This window comes from Thamnophis sirtalis, unplaced genomic scaffold, assembly GCF_051295495.1.
Source record: "Thamnophis sirtalis isolate CommonGarterSnake01/CBP01778 unplaced genomic scaffold, rThaSir2_p1.2 scaffold_1, whole genome shotgun sequence".
NCBI lineage: Eukaryota > Metazoa > Chordata > Lepidosauria > Squamata > Natricidae > Thamnophis > Thamnophis sirtalis.
The window spans coordinates 95,172,128-95,195,869 of record NW_028261381.1 but is presented as its reverse complement, the minus strand read 5'-3'; the positions used below and the strand labels follow the sequence as shown (position 1 = coordinate 95,195,869).

The following is a 23,742-nucleotide window of genomic DNA, read 5'->3' as shown; positions in this document are numbered from 1 at the left end:
AAAGTTGTGGGACAGCTAACAATATTATCTAACCAACTGGCTTACAAGGCTGTTCATGTATTTATGAGGCTGTTCATAATTTATCTGCCCATGTGGACAAGACTGGATTTCCCCCTCTCTTTGGCACTTCTGAGATTTGCTCTTAACTATCAGGCAACTTGAGAAATACATAAAGAAGACAGCAAAGGAAGCTTCTCACTTTGTAAGTGCAAGAATCCTGATGTGACACACAATATAAACAATATGAAGTACAGTTGAACTTTGTTGGGTTGTGGATTTTAGAAAATGTGTGTCAAGAAAACAGTTTATTTTCAGATTTTAATGAATATAGTTTCTAAAAATCACAGTCTGAGACAAATACATTAAGGCTATTCAAAAATGTTCTGGATTAACAGCTTTGATTTTAAAATTGTGACAATTGCATTATTTGCATAGATTATTTTAAAAGTAAAAACACTTAATATTTAAATAATATTCATTCTTTGATCATATTATTCAATTTTACAGATGATTCTGCAAAAATCATCCATCCCAAGCAGCAAGACAGAGAGAGCAAATTCAATCTTTGATCTGAAGTTTCCATCGCTTACTTAGCTTCTAGTTTAGAAACCTGTAAATTAGAAAGCACAGAATTATCTTTTGTCTAAAATGCTGTATTACATGCAACTTTGTTTTTATCAGAATCCCACCACTACAGCTATGTTTTCTAAGCAAAAGAGGATTGTGTGATGAACAAATTTCAACAAGTGCTAAATCTTCTCTATTCCAAACTACACCTTTCCTAATATGCTTTGACAAGCAGCAGAACCTGTTGGGAAAGCTTAAACACACATTTGTTTACTACATCTAGTTAGATTGTAACAAAAATGAGAAGGAAACTTTTAACAATTGGTGTTAATCTAAAAGCAGAGTAAAACTCAGCTTCCAAGAAAAAAACATAAGCATCATTAAATAATTATTACAACGTATTACAATAATTAACAAGGGGATTCAAACTTATTATCAGGCCATTGTTCATCCCTCCTCTCCCTTGTTAGAAATACAAGTGGTCCTTGATTGACAGTGGCAATTGGGACTTCCATTGCTAAGCAATGCAGTTGTAAAGCATGATATCACATGACCAAGCCACTTAGCAACAGATGTTCCAGCACTTCTGGTTACCATCATAAAGGGAATCATGAGTTGTTAAGTGCAAAATAACATGGTCACCATTTCTGACCTCATTTTGGCTTATCCATTGATGTGGTTTATTGGAAGTTTGCAAATGGTAATCCTGTGATGGCCGGATGCTGCGATATTGTAATGGTCTAAGCACCCATATCATAATCATGAGATTATGGGATGATGCAACCTATAAAGGAGAATGTGAGCTCTACAATATAAGTACTACCACTTGGTCTGCACTGTCATAAATTTAAAAGGTCACTGAACCAACCTGATCAGTTGTTAATCAGCATTTGTAATCAACTCACACCATTATTTTTCTATGATAATGTCTCACATGATTTGGACATATTGAAAGAAGCCTACATGCCAACAGAGTCTAATTAAAAATAAACAAACATTTACAGTCATAACACTGAACCATAACCACACAGCCTGATCCACCTGTGACTTTACAACACGTGCAGCAGACAGAAAAAATACCAATCTGCTACTTCCTTATAAGCATAAGGACTCCTACGTACAGTATTACCACAGTACTAAAATGTAGGTAGTCCTTGACATATGACCACAATGGAGCCAAGAATTTATGTTGCTAAGTGAGACATTTGCTAAGTGAGTTTTGCTCCATTTTATAGCTTTTCTTGCCATTGTTGTTAAATGAATCGTGGCAGCTATTAAGTTAATAACACGGCTGTCACGTGAAACTGATTCCCCCATTGACTCTGCTTCTCAGAGGGTTGCAAGAGGGGAATCGTGTGACCGTGGGACATTGCCAACGTCATGGCTATGAGTCAGTTGCCAAGCGTCCAAATTTTGATCACATGACTGCGATGGTTGTTAAGTGTGAAAAATGGTCATCAGTCAATTTTTTTCAGTGCCGTTGTAAGTTTGAACAGTCACTAAATGAACTGTTGTAAGTCAAGGACTACCTATAATAGCCTCAACTACTCATATGATAGAATAATAAGACACCATTTCCAGAGGACAAGGATAATAGATTCAGGTCCAATACAGGAGCAATTATTGTCATTCCTACAACGACGTTTCTTTCTCTTCACCAGTTCTTACATATTTGGATGGGCAGAAAACATATTAGCCTATATACAGTATATCTTCCAAAACATTCATGGTGTTCTTTATTTAGAGTTCCTGCCATGTGGGCATTCCAGATAATCCATGTCTCTACCTTTGCAGCCATTACTCAAATTATGTCTGCTTCCTACTGCAAGTTACAAGTTCAGCATGATTACTGTGGGTACAAAGAGGAAAATCTTTGCATGTGCAGCTAGAAGCACAATGACTTTTATGTTCAGCACCCTTTGTTTAGTCTAGAAGCAGTTGAGTAAGCAATTCTATATATCTCGTAAGTTAGTGTGTCCAATTGTTCCTTTTCCCAAAAGAGCAGTGGAGAAGGTGGGGACAAATGAGTGGCCTCTTATTATAGGAACAAATAGATCTAAAACTGCGAGTACTGTAAGTTCTAGCTGGGAAGTTGTTGCTCAAAGCCTTAGTAATGCTAGAAGTAAAATGAGATGGTCTTCCATGACTACATTAGTCATAGGTTGGCATTAAAAGCCATAAAATAAAGAAAACAGTCAACAGTAGAAGATTAGGAAGAATAAGGTCTTTGCCAAGTACAGGAAAATAAGCATCTGAATTTCAGTACATGCAGATCAGAATTACTAGTTTAGTTCCTCCTTCTCAAACAAGAAAAATATCACCTGCCATCTTTTGTCATCCACTCTGCTGAAGATAACAGCCTAACATGGGTGTTTTTTTATATAACCAAGCCTCCACATCCAATTATTAATAATACTACACAGTATTAATATCTGGCAAAGGCTAATAACATAGAAAAAAAACTAGTAATCAGATACTTAAGCCTAGATTAATCTTGTCTATGTAAACAGTCCACAACCTGTTAGATGTCAAGGTCCTCTTTGAACATGATGGAGGAACATCATCATACCCGTGATGGCAAACCTATGGCATGCATGTCCAAAGTGGCACGTGAAGCCATGTCACCCGGCACATGTAGCCTTGCCTGTCTGTCTTCTGGGTTTCTGGAGCGCATGCGTGTGCGACAATCAGCTGTCATGTGTGCAGGCGGCATGGCCAGATGATTGTCGGGTGCGCATGCGTGCCAGAACCCGGACGTTCGGCTTTTCCAGAGCACGATCCCTTCGCTTGCCCAGCAGTGCCGAAAACTGGCCTGCATATGTGTGCCGGCCAGCTGATTGTCGGGCGCACATGCACACTAGAACCCAGACATTCAGCTTTTGGTTCTCCATCACTGCTATATATTATGAACCCAGAAAGATTTTTTTAAATAAGGCTGTCCATCAGCAAACCAATAAGATTTTTTTTTTACCTTCACCCTGAATCAATACTATAGAGAAATATTATGGGAAAATTTTGCAAGATTTTTTCTACAGGCATTAAAATGACTGGGACCACATAGCATATTTTAATCTTGATTTCCCAGGAAGTCAGATACAATTGCAATATTATCTGGCATTTCAGAGATGGGAATTAACATTTACTGCGTAGATAAACACATTATTGATACTAACCATGGTGGAACATTTTGGCAGGAAATACGTAGAGAGGCTAATATTCTGCTGTCTAGCAAAAGAATATTAACATTATGTCATTGCTGTGAATGAAAATCACAAACAAGCCACAATGACTAGAGATGCTTGATTTTCCACATCTGATGCTTTCAAATAAAATCATAGCCATGGTTGCCATCATAGTTCAAAGCTAAACGGTAATGCAAACAGGACTTCAGCCTTACCATTTCATTAGAGCAAATAAATCAGGCATTTGAAAAATAAAAATAAAATTGTATTTTATTTTGGTTGAGGTAATTAATCATTTATTCAAATGTAAAAAAAAAAAAACCATGAAAAGTATAGAAGCAATAGCCTATGCATGAATGACCACTGTGAGAGGATCCTAAGCTTCATTAGGCACAACTTATATGTGTGAAAATATTTACAGACCCTTCACATCCTGGACGTAAACTGTTTCAACTTCTTCCCTCAAGACGACGCTACAGGGCACGCACACCAAAACAACCACAGTTTTTTACCCCATGCTATCACTGTGCTAAACAATTAATTCCCACAACACTGTCTAGGCCCTAGGAGGTCAAACCACCTAGTAGGGTTGTATTACCTATTATCCTTCTTATCTTTTCATCTTTCCTAACACCTATTTCCTTTGCTATTTATGACTATAATTTTGTTGTTTGTACCTTATGATTTATGTTGATGGCCTTTATTTAGTATCCTTATGGTTTATGCTCTGTTTTTATTTAGTAACATATGACTATTACTGAGTTTGTATCTTATTATTTATGATTATTGTATTTTATGATTAGGATCATGATTCATCACTTGTTGCTTGTACCCTGAAAATATGACATGTCCTGAAAATAAGGGCATGCCACATTTTTTGATTGGACAAAAATGTAAGCCCTCCCCAAAAATAAACTCTCTGGACAACCACCACTCCTTCGGCCAGGCAGAGTGCTGGTCACCGACCTAGCGGTATCCCGAAAGCGCCAAGCCGCAGAACAAGTTGGGGAGAAAAGGCTTGCGTTGCTTGGGCTCTTCATAGCTGGAGAGGGGGGATTGCGCAAGCAGCTTTTCTGCTCCCTGCTCACGCACCTCCCAGGCTCACGATGCCCTAGCCCAGCTCTCCTTGCAGAGCCAAGGCATCTCCACTGCCACCGCCGCCTCCCGCCGCTGCCACATGGCTTTTTCTGCAGCTTCCAAAGAATGGAGATTGGATGCAGAGTCTTCCGGCATTTGCCGCTCTGGGAGTACGCTCTATGGTTGTACGCTCTGGGAGTACACTCTGCCAGCCGCCAGCCCACAACCATAGAGCGTACTCCCATTGTGAGCTTGCAAGGCGCACGAGCGGGGAACGGAAAAGCCGCTCGCGTAACCCCCCTCTCCAGCCATGCAGAGCCCCATTCACTGACTTGGGGCATTCCGAAGGCACCAAGTGCAGGAGCTGGAAGGTGGTGAACAGGCACTCACACAGCTTGGCGATACCCCAGTGAATGGCGCTGTGCCCCACTGTAAAGGGGGGTTGCCGGGAGGCTGCTCATGAGCGTGGTCATCTCATGGATGCTGTGTAGTGCTGCTGCGACAGCGCAACACAGCTGTTTGACCCTGAGGCTGTGCCTGGCTCTTTGGCTCGTTGCTGGGTGGCTGCAAGAGAGCAGCCACCCAGCAACCCCAAAACAATAAGCCCTCCCCTGATAATAAGGCCCAAGCCATATTTTGTGGGTCAAAAGAAAATAAGACCCTGTCTTATTTTCTGGGAAACACGGTATGTACACTGAGAGCTTATGCCCCAGAGACAAATTTCTTGTGTGTCCAATCACACTTGGCCAATAAAGAATTCTAAATATAACTTCAGAGCCTAAATAGCATTAACGCTACTGCATAGGAAGCTAGATTCAAACCTCTGCCAACTATGATGTTTCAAAATACCCACAGATCACAAACCCAGCCTCAACTAGACAGATGGCTTTAAATTCAGAAGTCAGCTAGAACGTTAAATCCTGTGTCTGCATACACGTCTAAACATGGACGGCACATGACATCAAAATAGATTACTGCTTACCTGTTCATCTATACACCTGAACTGCCAGGACCAAGCAGAATTGTAAAGGAAAGGTCTCAGATCAAAGCGATTATCATCAGGACTGTAGTTGGCAGCATGATAGGAGGGAGTAAGGGTAGTCATTTTATGTCGGTTGATTGAATACATTTGAAAGAAATGCTTAACTTTTGATGCCACCTGGTGAACAAAATGCAGTATTTCAGGGACTCAAAAAGACCAAAAATTCAAAACCCACCCCCATAGAAACATCATATAGAATTAGTCTATAACTAAGATTCAAAGGTTGCAATCCTACATTTAAGCATGGCCAATCTTACTGATTTCTTTCAGCATTATCAAGAGGAATGCTCAAAGCAAAACGGGGTGCCACCAGAACTGCAGTTAGGTGAGATGTGTTGGGCAGTTTCCCCAAGACACAGACTGAACCCTGGAATTCTCCTGAATGAAACTGCAGCACTTACTGATTAAGAATAGTCTATAATTGAAGACATCATAACCGGGAAATGATTCAGACATTATCATTATCATCAAATCATGATTGCCAAATTCAAATTTATACTTTGACCGTCCCAGTGTATAAGCTAAGGCTTAGTGCTGCTTGTATAGATGTAGGTCATGGACATTTATTGTTTACCTCTCTTGGAGAACATATCTCTTTCCACATTGTGACCAGTTTACAGAACATGGTATAAGGTCCGGCCTTAGCTATCTTCCTTAGTTTACCATAGACTGAGAGTTCAGCATACGTCATACCCATGTCTACCTAACATTTCATACGCAGCACAAAAAGAAAAGAAATAGAGAAACCAGATGAATATAAGAATCATACATTCTTCAAGAGCCACCCATCATTGAATTGGAACTATAGTTAATCTAGATTTCTCTGAACTGGGGGGAAAATAATATTTAACTTGATGAAAATACAATACCATAGTTATATCATTTCATTATATTAAAACCCACAATTCTGTTCTAATGTCTAATTAATTATAATTCAGAAGCAGTTTTGGAGTGATCTGGGTGTGTGTGTGCAGATTTCTAACTACTATCAGCAAAATTCCTTATTTTTTGTGAAAGGGGGTTACTAAAAAGTATTTTGCTAATTAGGAATAGTGAAGCTCTGGTAGATTTTTGGCAATCTGGACTCTAAGTTCTTCAATATATGTTCATTATAACTTATATATAGTCCTCAACTTACAACAGTTAATTTAGTGACTGTTCAAAGTTACAAGGGCACTGAAAAAAATGGCTATTGACTGTTTTTCACATGATCATTGAGCCTCCTTATAGTCAAGTGATCAAAATTCAGATGCTTGGCAACTGACTCTATTTATGATTGTTGCAGTATCCCAGGACCATGTGATCCCTTTTACAATGTTCAATCTAAGTCAATGGGGAAACCAGATTCACTTAACAACTGGCAAGATAGATTTTGGAGCAAAACTCACTTAACAAATGTCTCACTTAGCAACAAAACTTTTGGGTTCAACTGAATCACAAGTCGAGGACTACCTGTACTATTACAGAAGACACGCGAGCCTGCAGCAGAAATATCTTAACAGGAAAAATACACAATTGGCTAATATATGCCGAGTTTCATATGATGCCTAAATCACAAAAGTCAGATTTTCTTGAATTTTGATGAAGATTAAGAGACTGCATGAATAAGATGCTACAAATCAAAAGTATGGGCTTACAAGATGATAGTAGCCACTGTGCTTTTACCTCATCCATTTGAGTAACATTTCCTTTCTGCAGTGGCTCCAACTCCGCTGTTGGGGGTGCTGATATAATACTGTGTACAAGTAAAATGAAATGAATCAAATTAATCTATAGTAACACATTACTATTACTATGAACATGTTCCATCTCAACCAAAGCAATTATTAAGTGGGGCTACATCTTTTGTCTGCCTCATGCTATGTTTCTATTCAAGTACAAGCACAACATTGCCTGACTACTTACAGGTGAATGCACAAATTTGGGCAAACTGTATGTTTCACTGAATCCCAACCCTGTTTCCCTGAAAATAAGACCTCCCCGGATAATAAGCCCAATCGGGCTTTTGAGTGCATGTACTAAAATAAGCCCTCACCCGAAAATATGCCCTCCATTCATGAGGTGACCATGCTCGCCGCCTACTGCAACTCAAAAATAAGACCTCCCTGAAAATAAGGCCAAGTGCTTATTTCAGGGGTCAAAAGAAAATAAGATCCTGTCTAATTTTCAGGGAAACACGGTAAGTGGAAACTGATCTTTAGCAATATAAAAGTTTGAGGACTTATGAATACCATTCCAAAATATTTTTCTTTCTCAACTGAAAATACTTCATGGTAGATTGGAAGGTAAATATCTAAACTGTTGTTTTGCTGAAATAACCAACTTATTTTCAGATTCATTTTTTTCTCTGATGGTTGTGGAATATTGCCCCAAACCAGTCAGGTATGCCAAGAAAATTCACAAATCCCTGCAAAGACTAAAAAAGGTTTAGCTAATATTCAGCATTTGTCCACTGAACATGACTCTTTATACAATGATTTTAATGGGAGACTTTTCCCTGATTTCATCACGAAATCTTAAGGTATGCAAAGAAAACACTGATAAGCCTGAACTATTTTGAGGAAAATACTACGAATTGATTATTTCATGAACTGAAAGTATTCAGACATAATTATAGAACATACTTTTAGAGGGGGTGGGGGTGGGGAGAATGAAACATTTGAAGAAAAGATCACCTTTTCACCAAACATGAAGCCTGAGGATGGTTCTATGGTAATTTGGAATTGTGTGTAAATAGTGGCATTTGAAAAATTGTGTGGGTAATAGGAAGAATGGATTTAGTTAAATATCAACATATCCCAGAAGCTCACATCCCAGTCAATAAAGAACATGAAGCTGGAAAGAGGCTAGATATTTCAGCAAGACTATTATCTGAAATATTCCTCCAGATTAACTTGTACTACTTATAGGCAAGTAAGAAAATGGCCTCCACAGTTGTATCAGGAAACAAACAATCTGACTAGGGGTGCAAGACTATTACATACAATTTGTATGTATTAATAAAATTTGTATTGTATTAATAAAATGGCTCAATGCTAAGAAAGTCAGTATGACAAAACTTTATTAGCCAGCAAAACCATACTTGATATAATCATACTTTAAAGGAACTATTACTCATTGATATTCAGAATTTAGTTCCAATTCTATCAAGTCCTAGTTAAGATCAAATTCTGAAGCATTCAGTAATCCTAGGAAAACCAAGGGGGAAGAAAGCATCAAGATTCCAGATCATTCTATACCGGAACAGGCTGGAATAAGCTTCACTCTACTTACTCTCTACTTACCTTTTGAGGGATGTTAGCTGAAAATTCTCAATGCAATATTGCATAAAGCATTTCAAATCTGTTTTGCTAATTCCACCAATAGGATTGATGTCAGCACTGGAACAGTCATACTTTGTGAAATATCCTCGAAGGCTAAGAAGGAAATATTTTTTATTTATTTTCTATAGGTCTAACAATATATAAATATATAAAATTCTTTATTGGCCAAGTGTGATTGGACACACAAGGAATCGGTCTTTGGTGCATATGCTCTGAGAATAAATACATAAAGAGAATAAATACACTCATCAAGAATCAAAAGATACACCACTTAGTGATAGTCAATATTACTAATAAGCTATCAAATCATACTAGGAAACGAATAAAACAATATAAATTGAAAGATACAAGCAACATGGTTATAATCATAAGTAGGAGGAGATAGGTAATAAAAAGGATGAGAATAATAATAGTGATACAGTCTTAGTAAATTATTTGACAGTGTTGTGGGACAGTATTGTTAAGCAGAGTGATAACGTTCGGGGGAAAACTGTCCTTGTGTCTAGTTGTTCTGGTGTGCAGTGCCCTATAGCTTCGTTTTGAGGGTATAAGTTGAAACAATTTATGTCCAGGATGTCAGGGGTCTGTAGATATTTTCACAGCCCTCTTTTTGATTCATCGTCAATGGAAGGCAGGTTGGTAGCAATTACTTTTTCTGCAGTTCTAATTATCCATTGAAGTCTGTGTTTGTCTTGTTTGATGCAGAACCAAACCAGACAGGTATAGAGGCGCAGATGACAGACTCAATAATTCCTCTGTAGAACTGAATCAGCAGCTCTTTGGGCAGTTTGAGCTTTCTGAGTTGGTGCAGAAAGAACATTCTTTGTTGTGCTTTTTTGATTAGGTTTTTGATGTTAGGTGTCATTTTAAGTCTTGAGATATGATAGAACCTAGAAATCTGAAGGTCTCTACTGTTGATACTGTACTGTTTAGTATTGTAAGAGGTGATAGTATAGAAGATTTCTTCTAAATTCCACTACCATTTCTATGGTTTTGAGTGTATTTAGTTCAAGATTGTTCTGGTTGCACCACAAGGCTAGTTGTTCAATCTCCCGTCTGTATGCAGATTCATTGTTGTCTTGAATGAGACCAATCACTGTTGTATCATCTGCAAACTTCAGTATTTTAACACAGGGATCTTTTGAGATGCAGTTATTGGTGTATAGACAGAAGAGAAGTGGAGAAAGCACACAGCCCTGGGTGGCTCCTGTGCTAATTGAACAAGTATCTGATGTGATTTTGCCTAGCTTCACCTGTTGCTTCCTGTTTGTTAAGAAGCTTAGGATCCATTTACAAGTGTGGTCAGGTAGCTGATTTAGTTTAGTTAGAAGAATATCTGGAATGATGGTATTGAATGCTGAGCTGAAGTCTAAAAAGAGGAGCCTTGCATAGGTCTTTGGAGATTCAAGATGTCATATTAACAGCATCATCTGTCGATCTGTTTGCTCGGTAGGCAAATTGCAAGGGGTCTAACAGTGGATCTGTGATGTTTTCAGGTGGGCCAGCACTAGTCTTTCAAACATCTATAGCTATAGAAGTTAGAGCAACTGGTCTGAAGTCATTCAGTTCCTTGATGGAGGGTTTCTTCGGCACTGGGATGATAGTAGAGCATTTGAAGCAAGAAGGAACATAGCACATCTCTAGTGATTTATTAAAGATGCAGTGAAGATTGTGGTCAGTTGGTCAGCACAAGCTTTTAAGCAAAAGGAGTTGTCTTGCCTGAGCCTGGTGCTTTTCCTGCCTTTTGTCTGTGAAATAGATCTTGTACCTCATTTTGTCTAATCTCCAGTCGTGGTGGGCCCAATGGGATGGGGTCAGTTGTAGGAGACTTGGCCGTTGTTGGGTGTGTCTGAGATGGGGATTGTGGAGATAGGTGGCAATAGTTTTCCCTCAAACCTACAGTAAATCACATTCAGATCATCTGTCAGTTGTTGATTTCCTTAGCATGGGAAGGTGGTTTGCTGTAACTGGTGATATTTTTAAGAGTTTTCCACATGTTTGCTGGTTTATTTGTTGAGAACTGATTCCTTAGCTTTTCAGAGTAGCTTCTTTTTGCTGTTCTGATCTCTCTTGTTAATAAGTTTCTAGCCTGATTGTACAGCCTTCTATCACCTTTTCTGTAGGCTTCCTCCTTGGTATGACGTAGCTGCTTACGTTTAGCTGTGAACCAAGGTTTATTGTTATTATACATTCACAGGTTTCTGGTTGGCACACTGGCATATGATGTTACAGTATCTGTGAGTTCCTTTAAGTCTGCAGAAGTATCTTCAAAAACATTCCAATCAGTGGAGTCAAAGCAAGCCTGTAGCTTTAGCTTTGCCTTCTCAGTCCAAGTTCTCACTGATTTAATTGTTGATCTCATGGTTTTAAGTCTTTGTCTGTACCCAAGTACATGGTGAATCATGCAATAATCATAGTGTCCCACAGCTGCTCATGGGACTGATAAGCATCTTTTAATGTTGCATAGCAATGGTCTAAAGTATTCTTTCCTCTTGTGAGACAATTGACATGCTGAAAATATTTTGGTAGCTCTTTCCTTAAGTTGGCTTTGTTGAGATCTCCTAAAATAATTGGAAACAAATCTAGATATTTATCTTCAGCCCATATAATCTGGTCAGCTAGAGTTTGTAATGCATTGTTTACACAAGCTTACAAATATATCAAGACAATATTCAACACTCCCCAAAGTTATTCTGCAATTATAACTGTATAAATTTGTCCAATAATTTTGAGAAAAAGTTTGCAGACTGGGTAAGGAAGACCTGCTGTAATGCATCCATTAAGTCAAATGAGGTTAAGCTGTTCTCTTTCCTCCCATTACAGCCTTTTCCGATTGGATGTGTATGAATGAATCAAAGGGAAGGAAGGTCACTCAGAAATATATCCACAGTCAATAAAAAAAATCTACAGTAAGCTTTTTAACTGTCAATTATAATTTATGTAATGTTACTATTTTTCGGACCACTTTTTATTATAGTTTATGTAGTATTGAGAAAAGACTTCAGAGTTAACATGTCCAGTTATCTTCCTGTAAGTTACTTAGTTTAGTTTTAGTTTTATTGACATTTATAGGCCGCCCTTTTCCCTGAGGGGACTCAGGGCGGCTTACAATCAATGGGAAGGGAGTGCAGGACAAAACACAAGAAAGAAAACAAAATGTGAATAAAAAAAAATAAACCGATAAAACACAACATTCATTCAGCATTCGGGTGGGGCGAGGTTCGGATCTTATCCCCAGGCCTGACGGGATAGCCAGATCTTGAGGGCTGTGCGGAAGGTCTGGACGGTGGTGAGGGTACGAATCTCCACGGGGAGATCGTTCCAAAGCGTCGGAGCTGCAACTGAGAAGGCTCTCCTCCGCGTAGTCGCCAGTCGGCACTGACTGGCGGATGGAATTCGGAGGAGGCCTACTCTATGCGATCTGATGGGACGGAGGGAGGCAGTTAGCGGTTACCGTTATATGGTAACCGTTTTCTTTCTATTTGAAATTTACACAGAAGGAATATCTAATAGAAAGCCCCAAAAATCAATGTTTTTTATTGTTATCAGCAATTAAAGAGATTTAATAAATCACCTTTCATCCACATTAGCTGTTCCAAGCACTAACAATCCACCAGGCATTCCGCGAGTCCACAGACAGAGCTGGGCAAATAGATAGCCGATTACCATTCTTATTCTGGCCTAGAAGTTAAACATAGAAATTAGGAATTACTAAAGCTAGAATTTTCAAATGGTATACAATAGAAATGGTACACAAAGCACAGTAGGCATTACATATAAAGGAGTAAGAGGGAAATCAAGATGATAATCAAGGTAAGAAGATCAAGATAAGAAGAAAAAGGAAAGAGAGAACTGGGGAGTTATGATAGTTGGGTAGAGAAGACAACTGAAACTGCTATTAGTGGGAAAGTATTTGACATCTGGATTATGGATGTTAAGATCCAAGATGCTTTCATCTCTCGCAAGCCAACTTTACATCTTTCTTATCTGTCCCAGGGAGGGAAATCCCCTTTCAAACCTTTAAATGAATGCTGCCTTCATTTTTGTCCCCTTTTAATACTGCAAAAAATGTTATAGGTGAGTATAAGAAATGTGAGTAAAAGAAATGTAAATTGTATTAGACAAATAAACCAACAATGAAATAGATGGTTAAAGCCCTTAAAATTTATATGAAATAAAACAAAAAAATACAAACCAGTTGATTTCCGTTCATGCATAATTACTCTTACAAAATGTATAAGAAGTTGAAATTTTGCCTGAGAGAGAATGACTAGCCTAAGTCACCTAACCCAGTTTCATGACTAAGGTAGGGCTACAATTGATAGTGTCCTGGTTTCTAGCCTGATGTCTTAACCAGTCTCCTAATTTCTATCCTGATATCTTAATATACAGGTGAAACTCGAAAAATTAGAATATCGTGCAAAAGTTCATTTATTTCAGTAATGCAACTTAAAAGGTGAACTAATATATGAGATAAGACTCATAACATGCAAAGCAAGATAGTTGCTTTGACCCTGGTCTTAATGAAGCACAGTGGTGGAAAGTCCTGTTGCTCCTTGGTCCAAAGTTCTCTTTTCTGATGAGAGCAACTTTTGCCAAAAGCATCAAAAATTGGTTCAATGACCGTGGGATTACTGTGCTTGATTGGCCTCTCCATTCTTCCTCCATACTCTGGGTCCTTGGTTTCCAAATGAGATGCAAAAGTTGCTCTCATCAGAAAAGAGGACTTTGGACCACTGAGCAACAGGACCTTGGACCACTGTGCTTCATTAAGACCAGGGTCAACGCAGCCGTTTACCAGGAGATTTTGGAGCACTTTATGCTTTATGGGGATGCTGACTTCATTTTCCAGCTGCCCACACTGCCAAAAGCACCAAAACCTGGTTCAATGACTATGGGATTACTGTGCTTGATTGGCCAGCAAACTTGCCTGACCTGAACCCCATAGAGAATCTATGGGGCATTGCCAAAAGAAAGATGAGATACATGAGATTGAACAATGCAGAAGAGCTGAAGGCCGCTATTGAAGCATCCTGGTCTTCCCTAACACCTTAGCAATACCACAGGCTGATAGCTTCCATGCCACGCCGCATTGAGGCAGTAATTGCTGCAAAAGGGGCCCAAACCAAGTACTGAGTACATATGCATGCTTATACTTTTCAGAGATCCAATATTGTTCTACATACAATCCTTGTTTTATTGATTGCATGTAATATTTTAATTTTCTGAGATGGTGGATATGGTGTTTTCATGAGCTGTACGCCATAATCATCACAATTATGACAAAGCACAGATTGAACTAGCTTGCTTTGCATGTAATGAGTCTTATCTCATATATTAGTTTCACTTTTTAAGTTGCATTACTGAAATAAATGAACTTTTGCACTAAGTTTTTGAGTTTCACCTGTATACATAGCCACCCAGCAATTGGGCAATCTGTGTCACAATCCTTCCCCTTTCATTAATAGCAAGTAGAAGACACTGTCTAGACTACTGGGTGTGTCTAGTTTAATTCTTGGAGTGACATGGCTTGTTTGTTCGTTTGTTTATTGGATTTATATGCCGCCCTTCTCCCAAAGGACGTAGGGCAGCTTACAACATTAAAAAAAATACATATTAAAAAAGTTTTTAAAAAATTAGATAGAGTATCCAAAAAACAAACCCAATTAAGATTAACAATAACATTTAAAAAATTCGTTTAAAATTAACAATAATCAATCATTTATTTTATTTTGTTCAGGCCAGGCCGGCTTGCTGGAAAAGCCAACTTTTTAGGGCGTATCAGAAGGACCGGAGATCGGGGATTATACGAAGCTCCCGGGGCAGCTCATTCAAATATTCAAATACAGCTCATTCCAGAGCTCAGCTCATTCAAATATTGGAGTATTCCAATATTTGAAAGACTATCACAAAGAAGAGGGGGTCAACCAATCCTCCAAAACTCCTAATGGCAGGACAAGATGTAAAGGATGGAAACTTACGAAAGAGAGATCCAACTAGAAGTAAGGAGAAATTTCCTGACAGTGAGAACAATTAATCAATGGAATGGCTTGTGTCCATTGGCTTGTGGATGTTCCAAAGCTGTGGGGAATCGCCACCGCCTCCGTGCTTTTTGGCCTCCGTGTGTTGTGTTTTTGGCCTCTGCACAGTCTGTTTTAGACCCGTTCAAGGCTGCCGGAATCATCACAACACATCACCGCCACCAGTGGTGGGTTTCAAATTTTTTTCGAACCTAGTCTGTGGGTGTGGCCTCCTTTGTGGGAGTGGCTTGCCAGCCATGTGACCTGGTGGGAGTGGCTTGCCGGCCATGTGTTTTCTCTCTCTCTCTCTCTTTCTCTCTCTCTTTCCTTCCTCTCTCTGTCCCTTTTTCCTTTTTTTCTTTCATCTCTCTCTCACTTTTCTTTCTGTTTTTCTTTCTTCCTTTCTTTCTTTCTGTGTGTGAATCTGTCTGTCTGTCTGTCTGTCTGTCTGTCTGTGTGTGTGTGTGTGTGTGTGTGTGTGTGTGTGTGTGTGTGTCAGTGGTGGGTTTCAAAAATTTTTGGAACCCCTTCTGTAGGTGTGGCCTGCTTTCTGGGTCTACTGGTGGAACCTCTTCTAACCGGTTCGGTAGATTTGACGAACCGGTTTTACCGAACTGGTGCGAACTGGTAGGAACCCACCTCTGACCGCCAACGTGCATTGCGTGACTAGGATCTTTATTATACCAAGGGGTTCTTGGTACTCTCTGAGCTTGATTGTTTTCTTGCAGACATTTCATTACCCAAACTAGGTAACATCAATTCTAGTAAGCAGTGGGTTTTGCTTTCAATTTATATTCTAGTGGCTTGCCTAGTGTAGGCAGGACTGATCTTAAAGGTTCTTTGGGTGGGCCTTTACTGTTGGCTTGTTTGGCTGTTTCACGATTGGGGTATTGTGTTTTCTTGACTGTTGGTCTGATGTTAATTTCGGAGTTAATCTGAGCACTGGATTGCGGGTAGAGAGATGCTTAGATCTTTTTGTTTCCCCTTTGCTTGTTGATTATCACTTGCACAGTTTATAGGCATATTGTTTGTCTATGTGTCTAGTGATGGCTAATTTGTCAGACTGGCAGACTTCTAGAAATTCCTTAGCATTTTTGGACTTGGCTTCGTCTAAGGATGGTCACAGTTTTTCAATGGAAATCATGGTTAAGTCTCTCCATATGTTGTGAAATCGAAGAGTTTACATCATGTCTTCTGACTGCTAATTAGTGACTGCTAATCATGGATGTCTTCTGCCAGTCTTCTGTCAGTTTGTCCTACGCAGTGGTTGTTGCAGTTATTACACTGTGTGTTGTAGATTAGTTGTTTTTTTCTTCTGGGGTTGCTGGATCTTTTTGTTTGCTTAGAACAGTGATGGCTAACCTTTTTTGGGTCCCGTGCTAAAAGCGGGGGGAGTGCAAGAGGGGTTGTGTGTACGCAATCACCCGCCCCCCTTTTGACACGTTTTTTTCACCCTCCTCAGGTAACATAGGCTTTCTAGGAGCCAGGGGAGGGCAAATATATCCCCCCCCAGCCCCCCAGAGGCTCTCTGTAGGCTTCAGGAACTTCCCTAAAGCTTCTCGAGGGCAAAAAACGGACCCATAGGGGACCTGGAAGTTCAGGAATGGTGACTTCTGGTTTGTCCTTAGGTTCCTTTTTCGCCCTCCAGAGAGTGAGAAATGGCCCTACGAGCAAAGCGGAAGTCCGTTCCTGAATTTCCCGTAGGGCCAGTTTTTCACGCTCTGAGGGCTTTGAGGAAGCCTCCATAGAGCAAAAATGGCCTCAAAAGCAGGCCGAAGTCAGCTGGTCAGCGTGCACATGCTTGCTGGAGCTGACAAGGCAACGCCTCACGTGCCCTAAAAAATGGCTCCGTGTGCCATCTGTGGCATGCATGCCATAGATTCACCATCACTGGCTTAGAATGTTTCAAAGGGCTTTAGTTGGCTTGCGTGCTACGCTGATTCCATATGATTATAGAAGTCTGTTGGTGGTTTCTGAGATGTTCTTGACGTATGGTAGTGTTATCCTTTTTAGGGGTTGTTTTGGTCATGTTGTATTGGGTTAGGGTAGTAGTCAGGCACTTTTTTTATAACTAGCCACTTTAACATCAGATAAATAATCAAATAAACAATATTTTAATCCCGAAACTGTCAAACAAGCCAACAGTAAATAGCCCAACCAAAGAACTTCTAAGCTGTAGGTGTCAAAGTCACAGCATCAGGTTGATGTCACGTGATGTATAGCGATGTTTTTTTCCCTTTGTGAAGCTGGAGTGGATGTGGCCTGTACGCAGGCCTCCAGTTTGACACCCCTGCTCTAAGACAACTCCCATTAATACTGACAAGGAAAGACACTAGAAAATAAATTGAGAGCAAACCCAATTCCCTTCTAGCACATATGATGTTAAGGATGGGTAATAAAATATCTGCAAGAAAACAACTCAGCTCATAGAGCACCAAGGACCCCTCATTTCAACTCTGAACTACAAATATTCTTCTTTATTATATTACCTGCAGATTCTGTAGAGCCAGATTTTCTCTCGTACTTCCTCCATGCACTTGATACTGAGGAGATCGTCTCATCACTGTACTGAAAATCCCCAAAATGGCTTTTACTGCACCATCTATATTTATGTTGATATGATAGCTGGGGAAAGAAATACTGCCTATGTAATTGTGTCTAAACTAGCACTAATAACAAATAAAGCATGCACAACAAGTTAATAAAGAAAAGATATAATTTGAAACTCAATCATGCTTTCCTGTTTAAGCATTATGCAATTCTTTGGGTGGCAGAGTGGTTAAAGTGTGGTATTGCAGGCAAGCTCTGCCTACAACCTGGAGTTTGATCCTGACACGACTCCAAGTTGATTCAGCCTTCCATCCTTACATGAGCAGTAAAATGAGGACCTAGATTATTGGGGGCAATATGCAAATAATGCTTCAACATTGTAACTGCCCAGAAAGTCCTGTAAAGCGCTAAGGGGCAGCATATAAGGTTAAATGCTATTGCCATTAAGCATTATGCATTAGACACAATGCCAGCTGGATAACCTTGGCTAGAAGGAGGCAATGGCAAAGCACTTGCCAAGAAAACTTCAGGGACTTGTCCAAGTAGTTGTTAATCAAAAAGCTGACATTAAGTCACGCACACGATTAAAACATTTTTAAGTTTCACTTCACAAACATGGCTCTCAGCTTTTAAAGCTAATACTAACTCTAGTTAGGCAAATGCTGGCCAACTGCATTTTTTCTGTAAAATAGAAAATGTGTTTGTGAAAATGTGCGCACAAAGGTGAAAAATATTTCTCTATAGCAAAAAAAATATTTTATTAGTAGGAATGAGGAGAGTAGTAATTCAGAACAGTTTTGATTAGATAGATTGTTGCTCTGATCTGGGGAAAAAAAACCTTCTACTTCAAATGTGATAAGCAACATTTCATAGGGTGTCATTTCTAGACCTTACCTTAAATTTAGGCTAGGGGTGTCAAATTCAAGGCCTGTGGGCCAGATCAAGCCTGTGGGGCACTTAGATCTGGCCCACGGGACTAACCTGGAAAAAGTGAAGGATCAGTCCGTGGTGCCTCTGCCAGTGAAAATGGAGCTCCGTTTTCACTGGCAAAGGGTTGCAGAAGGCTATCATAGCAGAGTTATCACTAGCAGAGCGCTCAGGCTACCACAGGTGCCCCCAACATGAGTGACATCGAGCTGGCCATGCCCATCCCAGCCCCTTAATGTCAAACACAACCCTAATGCGGCCCTCAATGAAACTGAGCTTAACACCCCTGATTTAGGCCCTGAACAAAAGAGCAGGTGGAATGGACTAAAAGAAGTTCAGTAGTTGTAGTGTAATTGGGTTGGTTCAAAAGACCTTTTTTTTAAAAAAAACCTGGATGTTGTGAAAGAACATGTAACCCAGTATCCTCAAGTTTTTATCCAAAGAGCCTAAAGATATTCTATCATCAGTACATCTATCCACGTCCAGCATACATGCCAAAACTTTTTTCTGCCACAGTTTTTGTTGACAGTAAAATGGAATGATAATATATTTATCTGAATACGCAAAAATGCTTTTCCATCTCCTCTTATATGGAAAATCTGTCACTCAGGAAGACTTTTTTTTCTTTTAAACAAGTAAATGTTGAAAAACACTGTTTATGCACCAAAGGGGGGAAAATGGAATTGGTTAATGAGGAAAATGTTTTAAGTCATAAGAAAGCCTACACCAAACCTGAAATGCAGACTAACACTTTTAAGCCATGCTCCTTTTTTCTTTCAAATATTGTTCCTGGTGACTGCTGATACATTTTATTACTCAATAGAGGTGTAACGTTGCATTCAAGGATTTTTACTACAATTATTATACCAGATTGGGGCTGGAATGCACTTTTATATAATTTAACTATATAATATATAAATAAAATTTAACTATTCAATGTTAATTTTTATACCTGCCTATTTCTTTAGCCAAAGACTTGGCTCTGTCATAAGTATCCTGAGAAGAATTCTCACTAGCCATGTAGCAAGTTGTTAAAAGACGGCCACACAGCTCCTGGGCTTCCTTTGGTACGTACATTTCATCATTTACAATTCTGCGAACGTCATCCAAAACTGTCTGATCTGGAGAAAAAACAAGAGTGTAGGAAAAAGAGGAATGTAAACAAAACATTTTTTTTTCACATTTGCATTTAGAACACAAAATTGAAAACCATTTATTTCAATTCATAAAATAAAACCCTGTATTAAATAAAACTCTTTAATTTAAGTCTGTTTAAGTTTACAGACCAACACACATATACATTTACTTCTATTCTGAACAAGTAACCTAATCATGTTGTGTCAGAAGAAAGCAACAATTGTTAAGTGTGAAAAATGGTCATAAGTTGTTTTTTTTCCCAGTGTCACTGTAATTTCAAACGGTCCCTAAAAAAATGTTTGAAAGTTGAGGGCTATCTGTACTCCTTTGTTTTTAAATACCCTGATTCCATATGAGAGATAAGAACACGCATTGCAATCTTTGACTAAAATCAACTGGACTAGAAAATTTAGCCTTGGCTGAATTTTTTTTAATGTTTTTATAAAAGGTAGTTAATCTATAAGGAAATGGATTTTACAGAACTTTCTTATAGAGTATAGCATATTACTGACATGAGATTAGCCTTATAAAAATAAAAAGAAGTCAGATGTAGGGAAAATAAGGAATCAATAAAAACATTCTTCACAAAACAGATAGTTAATTTATAAGAAATGCTAATATTGCATGCTCTATCACAGTGATGGCTAACCTTTTTCCCATTGCGTGCCAAAAGGCAGGCGTGCCCACACCCATAATTCTATGTGTGCGACCCCCCACTCTTTTGGCTCACCATGAACCCGTTTTTTGCCCTCCCCAGGCTCCAGAGGCTTTCTAGAAGCCTGGGGAGGGTGAAAACAGCCTCCCCTGCCCCCCCCCCCCCAGCCCTCAGGAGGATTCTCTGGAGGATGAAAAATGGCCCTCCGCGCAACTGGGCAGTTCGAAAACGGACTTCTGGTTTGCCCTTATGGCCATGTTTTGCCCTCCAGAGGGAGAAAAATGGTCCAACGCACAAACGGAAGTCTGTTCCCAGTCTTCCGGTTTGCGCAATGGGTTGTCTTTCTCCCTCCAGTGGCTTCAGGGAAGCTTCCGGAGAGCGAAAAACAGCCAAAAAATAAAGGCCAAAGTCAGCTGGCCAGTGCGTGCATGTGCACTGTAGCTGACAGGACAATGCCTCGCTTGCCCTAACAAATGGCTCCGTGTGCCACCTGTGACAAGCGTTGCATAGGTTCATCATCCCGGCTCTATCAGCAACCAATAATAAGTGACTAACATGAAAAGGACTATTGTCTTTATGTCTGCCTATGAGTCTCAAAAGGTGTGTGGGTGTGTATACACATAGACATACGTGTGTGTGTGTGTCTGTGTGTGTCAGAGGCGGGTTTCAGGGGGTACGGTCCTGTACATGCGTACCCGTGCCAGAAATCCGGCGTGCATTTGCATACCCATTCCTCCGGAAGTCCCGTATTGGAATGGCCCCTCACATGGCCTGCCCCCGCTTGCTCCCCCCACCCGCCCAGTCGCCCCTCTGTTTCTTGCCCCGCCTGTCCGCACCATGCTGTCCACACCACCGCCATCCACCTCCTCCTCGGGAGCCTCGCAGCCATTTGCGCGTCTCTCCCGAGCTTCTCTCGGGAGGTGAAATGGTAGGTGCCCTGCTGGCAGAGCCTCCGGGTGAAAGGCGAGTGAAGGGCACAGTGTTGAGAAAGGTTGGCTGTCCCCGAAGCCAGCTGTCGAGAAAGGAGGCAGAGATGAGGCCCGGGGCTCGCTTCCCTGCCTCCTTCCTTTGAGAGCTGCGGACAGCAGGGAAAACGAGGCTTCTTTGCCAGCTTCGCAGCTGTAGACATTTTCACTAACTGGAAGGTATGTGTGTGTTTGTGTGTGAGTGAGAGAGGGGGGGAGCAAGAGAGAGAGAGAGAAAGAGAATGAGTAAGAGGTCACCCTTTCAATGACGGAAACTATTTCCATAGATTGAAGTTGGAGAGATTACAACTGGTATCGCTACATCCTTTAATTTCTCCTCCTCCTAAATTAAAAATACAGCAGCAATAATCAGTAGCAGGTATTTCAGAGTAATTTTGGCAATCAACACTAATTTTCTCCAGTCTAATTATATTGATAAGTACATATATTGTAACACAAGTTATATATTGGAGAAAAAGATTTGTGATTCAGAATTCAACAATCATGTAATCCTTTGCATTATGCAAGAGACTGATAAAACAAAATACTCTTTCATTAAAGTTCTAAATCTTTAAAGCTAATTTCATCCTGTTTAGTTAGCAAATACTCTAAGTATAGAGACATATATCTATGTAGTTTTCAAATTGTGTGGCAAAAAGGTTTACTTGAAAGCCTTTTGGAAACATCTCAGTGAGAGGGCTGGTAACAAAGGACCAATTATTATTGGTTTTGCTCACACTACTAATGTTTTTTTCTAGAAAATACAGCTGCAATCGAGCACTGGAAATGCTAGGTGATATGTGTTGTATAGAGAGAGATTAAAAATTTCATTATTTTATTAACATCCTGACCAAAAGTACAACCTTGCGCTTCAAGGTCCTACTTACCACCCATAAAGCCCTTCATGGCAGTGGATCTGCGTACTTGAGAGACCTCCTCCTGCCAATTACCTCCTTGCGACCTATTCGATCGCACAGATTAGGCCTCCTCCGAGTTCCATCTGCCAGTCAGTGTCGACTGGCAACTACGCGGAGGAGAGCCTTTTCAGTAGTAGCTCCGACCCTTTGGAACGATCTCCCCGTGGAGATTCGTACCCTCACCACCCTCCAGACCTTCCGCACAGCCCTCAAGACCTGGCTATCCCGTCAGGCCTGGGGATAAAGATCGTAATCTGCCCCCACCCGAATGATGAATGTTGTGTTTTATTTTTACTTGCACTGTTTTCATGTTTATTGTTTCATTGTCTTGTATCCCCTTCCCTATAAATTGTAAGCCGCCCTGAGTCCCCTCAGGGAAAAGGGCGGCCTATAAATAATAAACTAAACTAAACTAAACTAAACCTGGAATAGATGGGCATAACACTCCAAGAGGCAAATGTGCATCTTTTCCCAGCATTTTATTACACCTGTGGAATGGCAGCTGTATGGTTTTTGGACAAGATGCAATTGCTTTAAGAAGTTGCCAACAGATGTTACAGAAGTATATTTCCACCATATACTTCAAAGCATTCTACTTTTCCATGTCAAATCAAAGCACAGGAAAATCTTAATTATAATTATGTTTATAATTATAATAAATTGTAATTATAATTTCCTAATATTAAAACATATGTTAAATGCTCAGAGAATTACTCGGGGATACACTCTAGATCCGGGATGGTGAACTATGGCACGCGTGCCACAGGTGGCACGCAGAGCCATTTGCCAGCTGACTTTAGCCTTTTTTTGAGGCCATTTTTCGCCTTCCTCAAGCTCCAGAAACTTTATAGGAACCTGGGGAGGGTGAAAAGAGCCCCCCTCCCCCGCTACCCTGGAGGCTCTCCGGAGGCTTCAGGAGCTTCCCTGAAGCCTCCAAAGTACAAAAAAGGACGAAAAATGACTCTACGAGCAAACAGGAAGTGACTTCCGGTTTGCTCAGAGAGCCAGTTTAAGCTCTCCGGAGCCTTCAGGGGCCTTCCAGAGACTTCCCTGAAGGCTCTGGAGGGCTTAAATCAGCCCTTTGAGCAAACTGGAGGTCCATTCCTGAACTTCCGGTATGCCCTTAGGGCTGGTTTTTTGCACTCCAGAAGTTTCAGGAAAGCTCCTGAAGCCTCCCGAGACGCAGGAGGCTCTTCTCGCCCTCCCCAGGCTCCCATAAAGCCTCTGGAGCCTGGGGAGTGCAAAAAAAGCATGCAAAAAATGGGGAGGTCGTGCCTGTCATGTGCGCATACGCGCTGGGGATTGCACATTGGATTACGAGCCCCCCTGCACTCCACCCCGCTTTTGGCACGCGAGCCAAAAAAGGTTCACTATCGCTGC

General features: G+C 40.3%; 1 protein-coding gene across 2 annotated transcripts in view; it reads right to left on the bottom strand.

Annotated features, from left to right (window-relative positions):
* Window positions 1–304: 304 nt before the first annotated feature.
* The window catches only part of NADSYN1 (NAD synthetase 1), a 39,142-nt gene continuing 15,704 nt past the window's right edge, over window positions 305–23,742 (bottom strand). The window contains exons 14-21 of one of the 2 annotated variants that reach the window (XM_087719124.1): window positions 19,641–19,809; window positions 17,701–17,836; window positions 12,766–12,872; window positions 9,153–9,284; window positions 7,534–7,603; window positions 6,443–6,571; window positions 5,809–5,985; window positions 305–610 (exon numbers count right to left, since the gene is read on the bottom strand). In XM_087719124.1, coding sequence (XP_087575250.1) covers window positions 587–610; window positions 5,809–5,985; window positions 6,443–6,571; window positions 7,534–7,603; window positions 9,153–9,284; window positions 12,766–12,872; window positions 17,701–17,836; window positions 19,641–19,809 — 944 coding nt within the window. In that variant the 3' untranslated portion in view covers window positions 305–586. Of the gene's footprint in view, window positions 611–5,808; window positions 5,986–6,442; window positions 6,572–7,533; window positions 7,604–9,152; window positions 9,285–9,533; window positions 11,753–12,765; window positions 12,873–17,700; window positions 17,837–19,640; window positions 19,810–23,742 lie in introns of those variants that run through there. The other variant, XM_087719127.1, reaches the window with a different exon arrangement.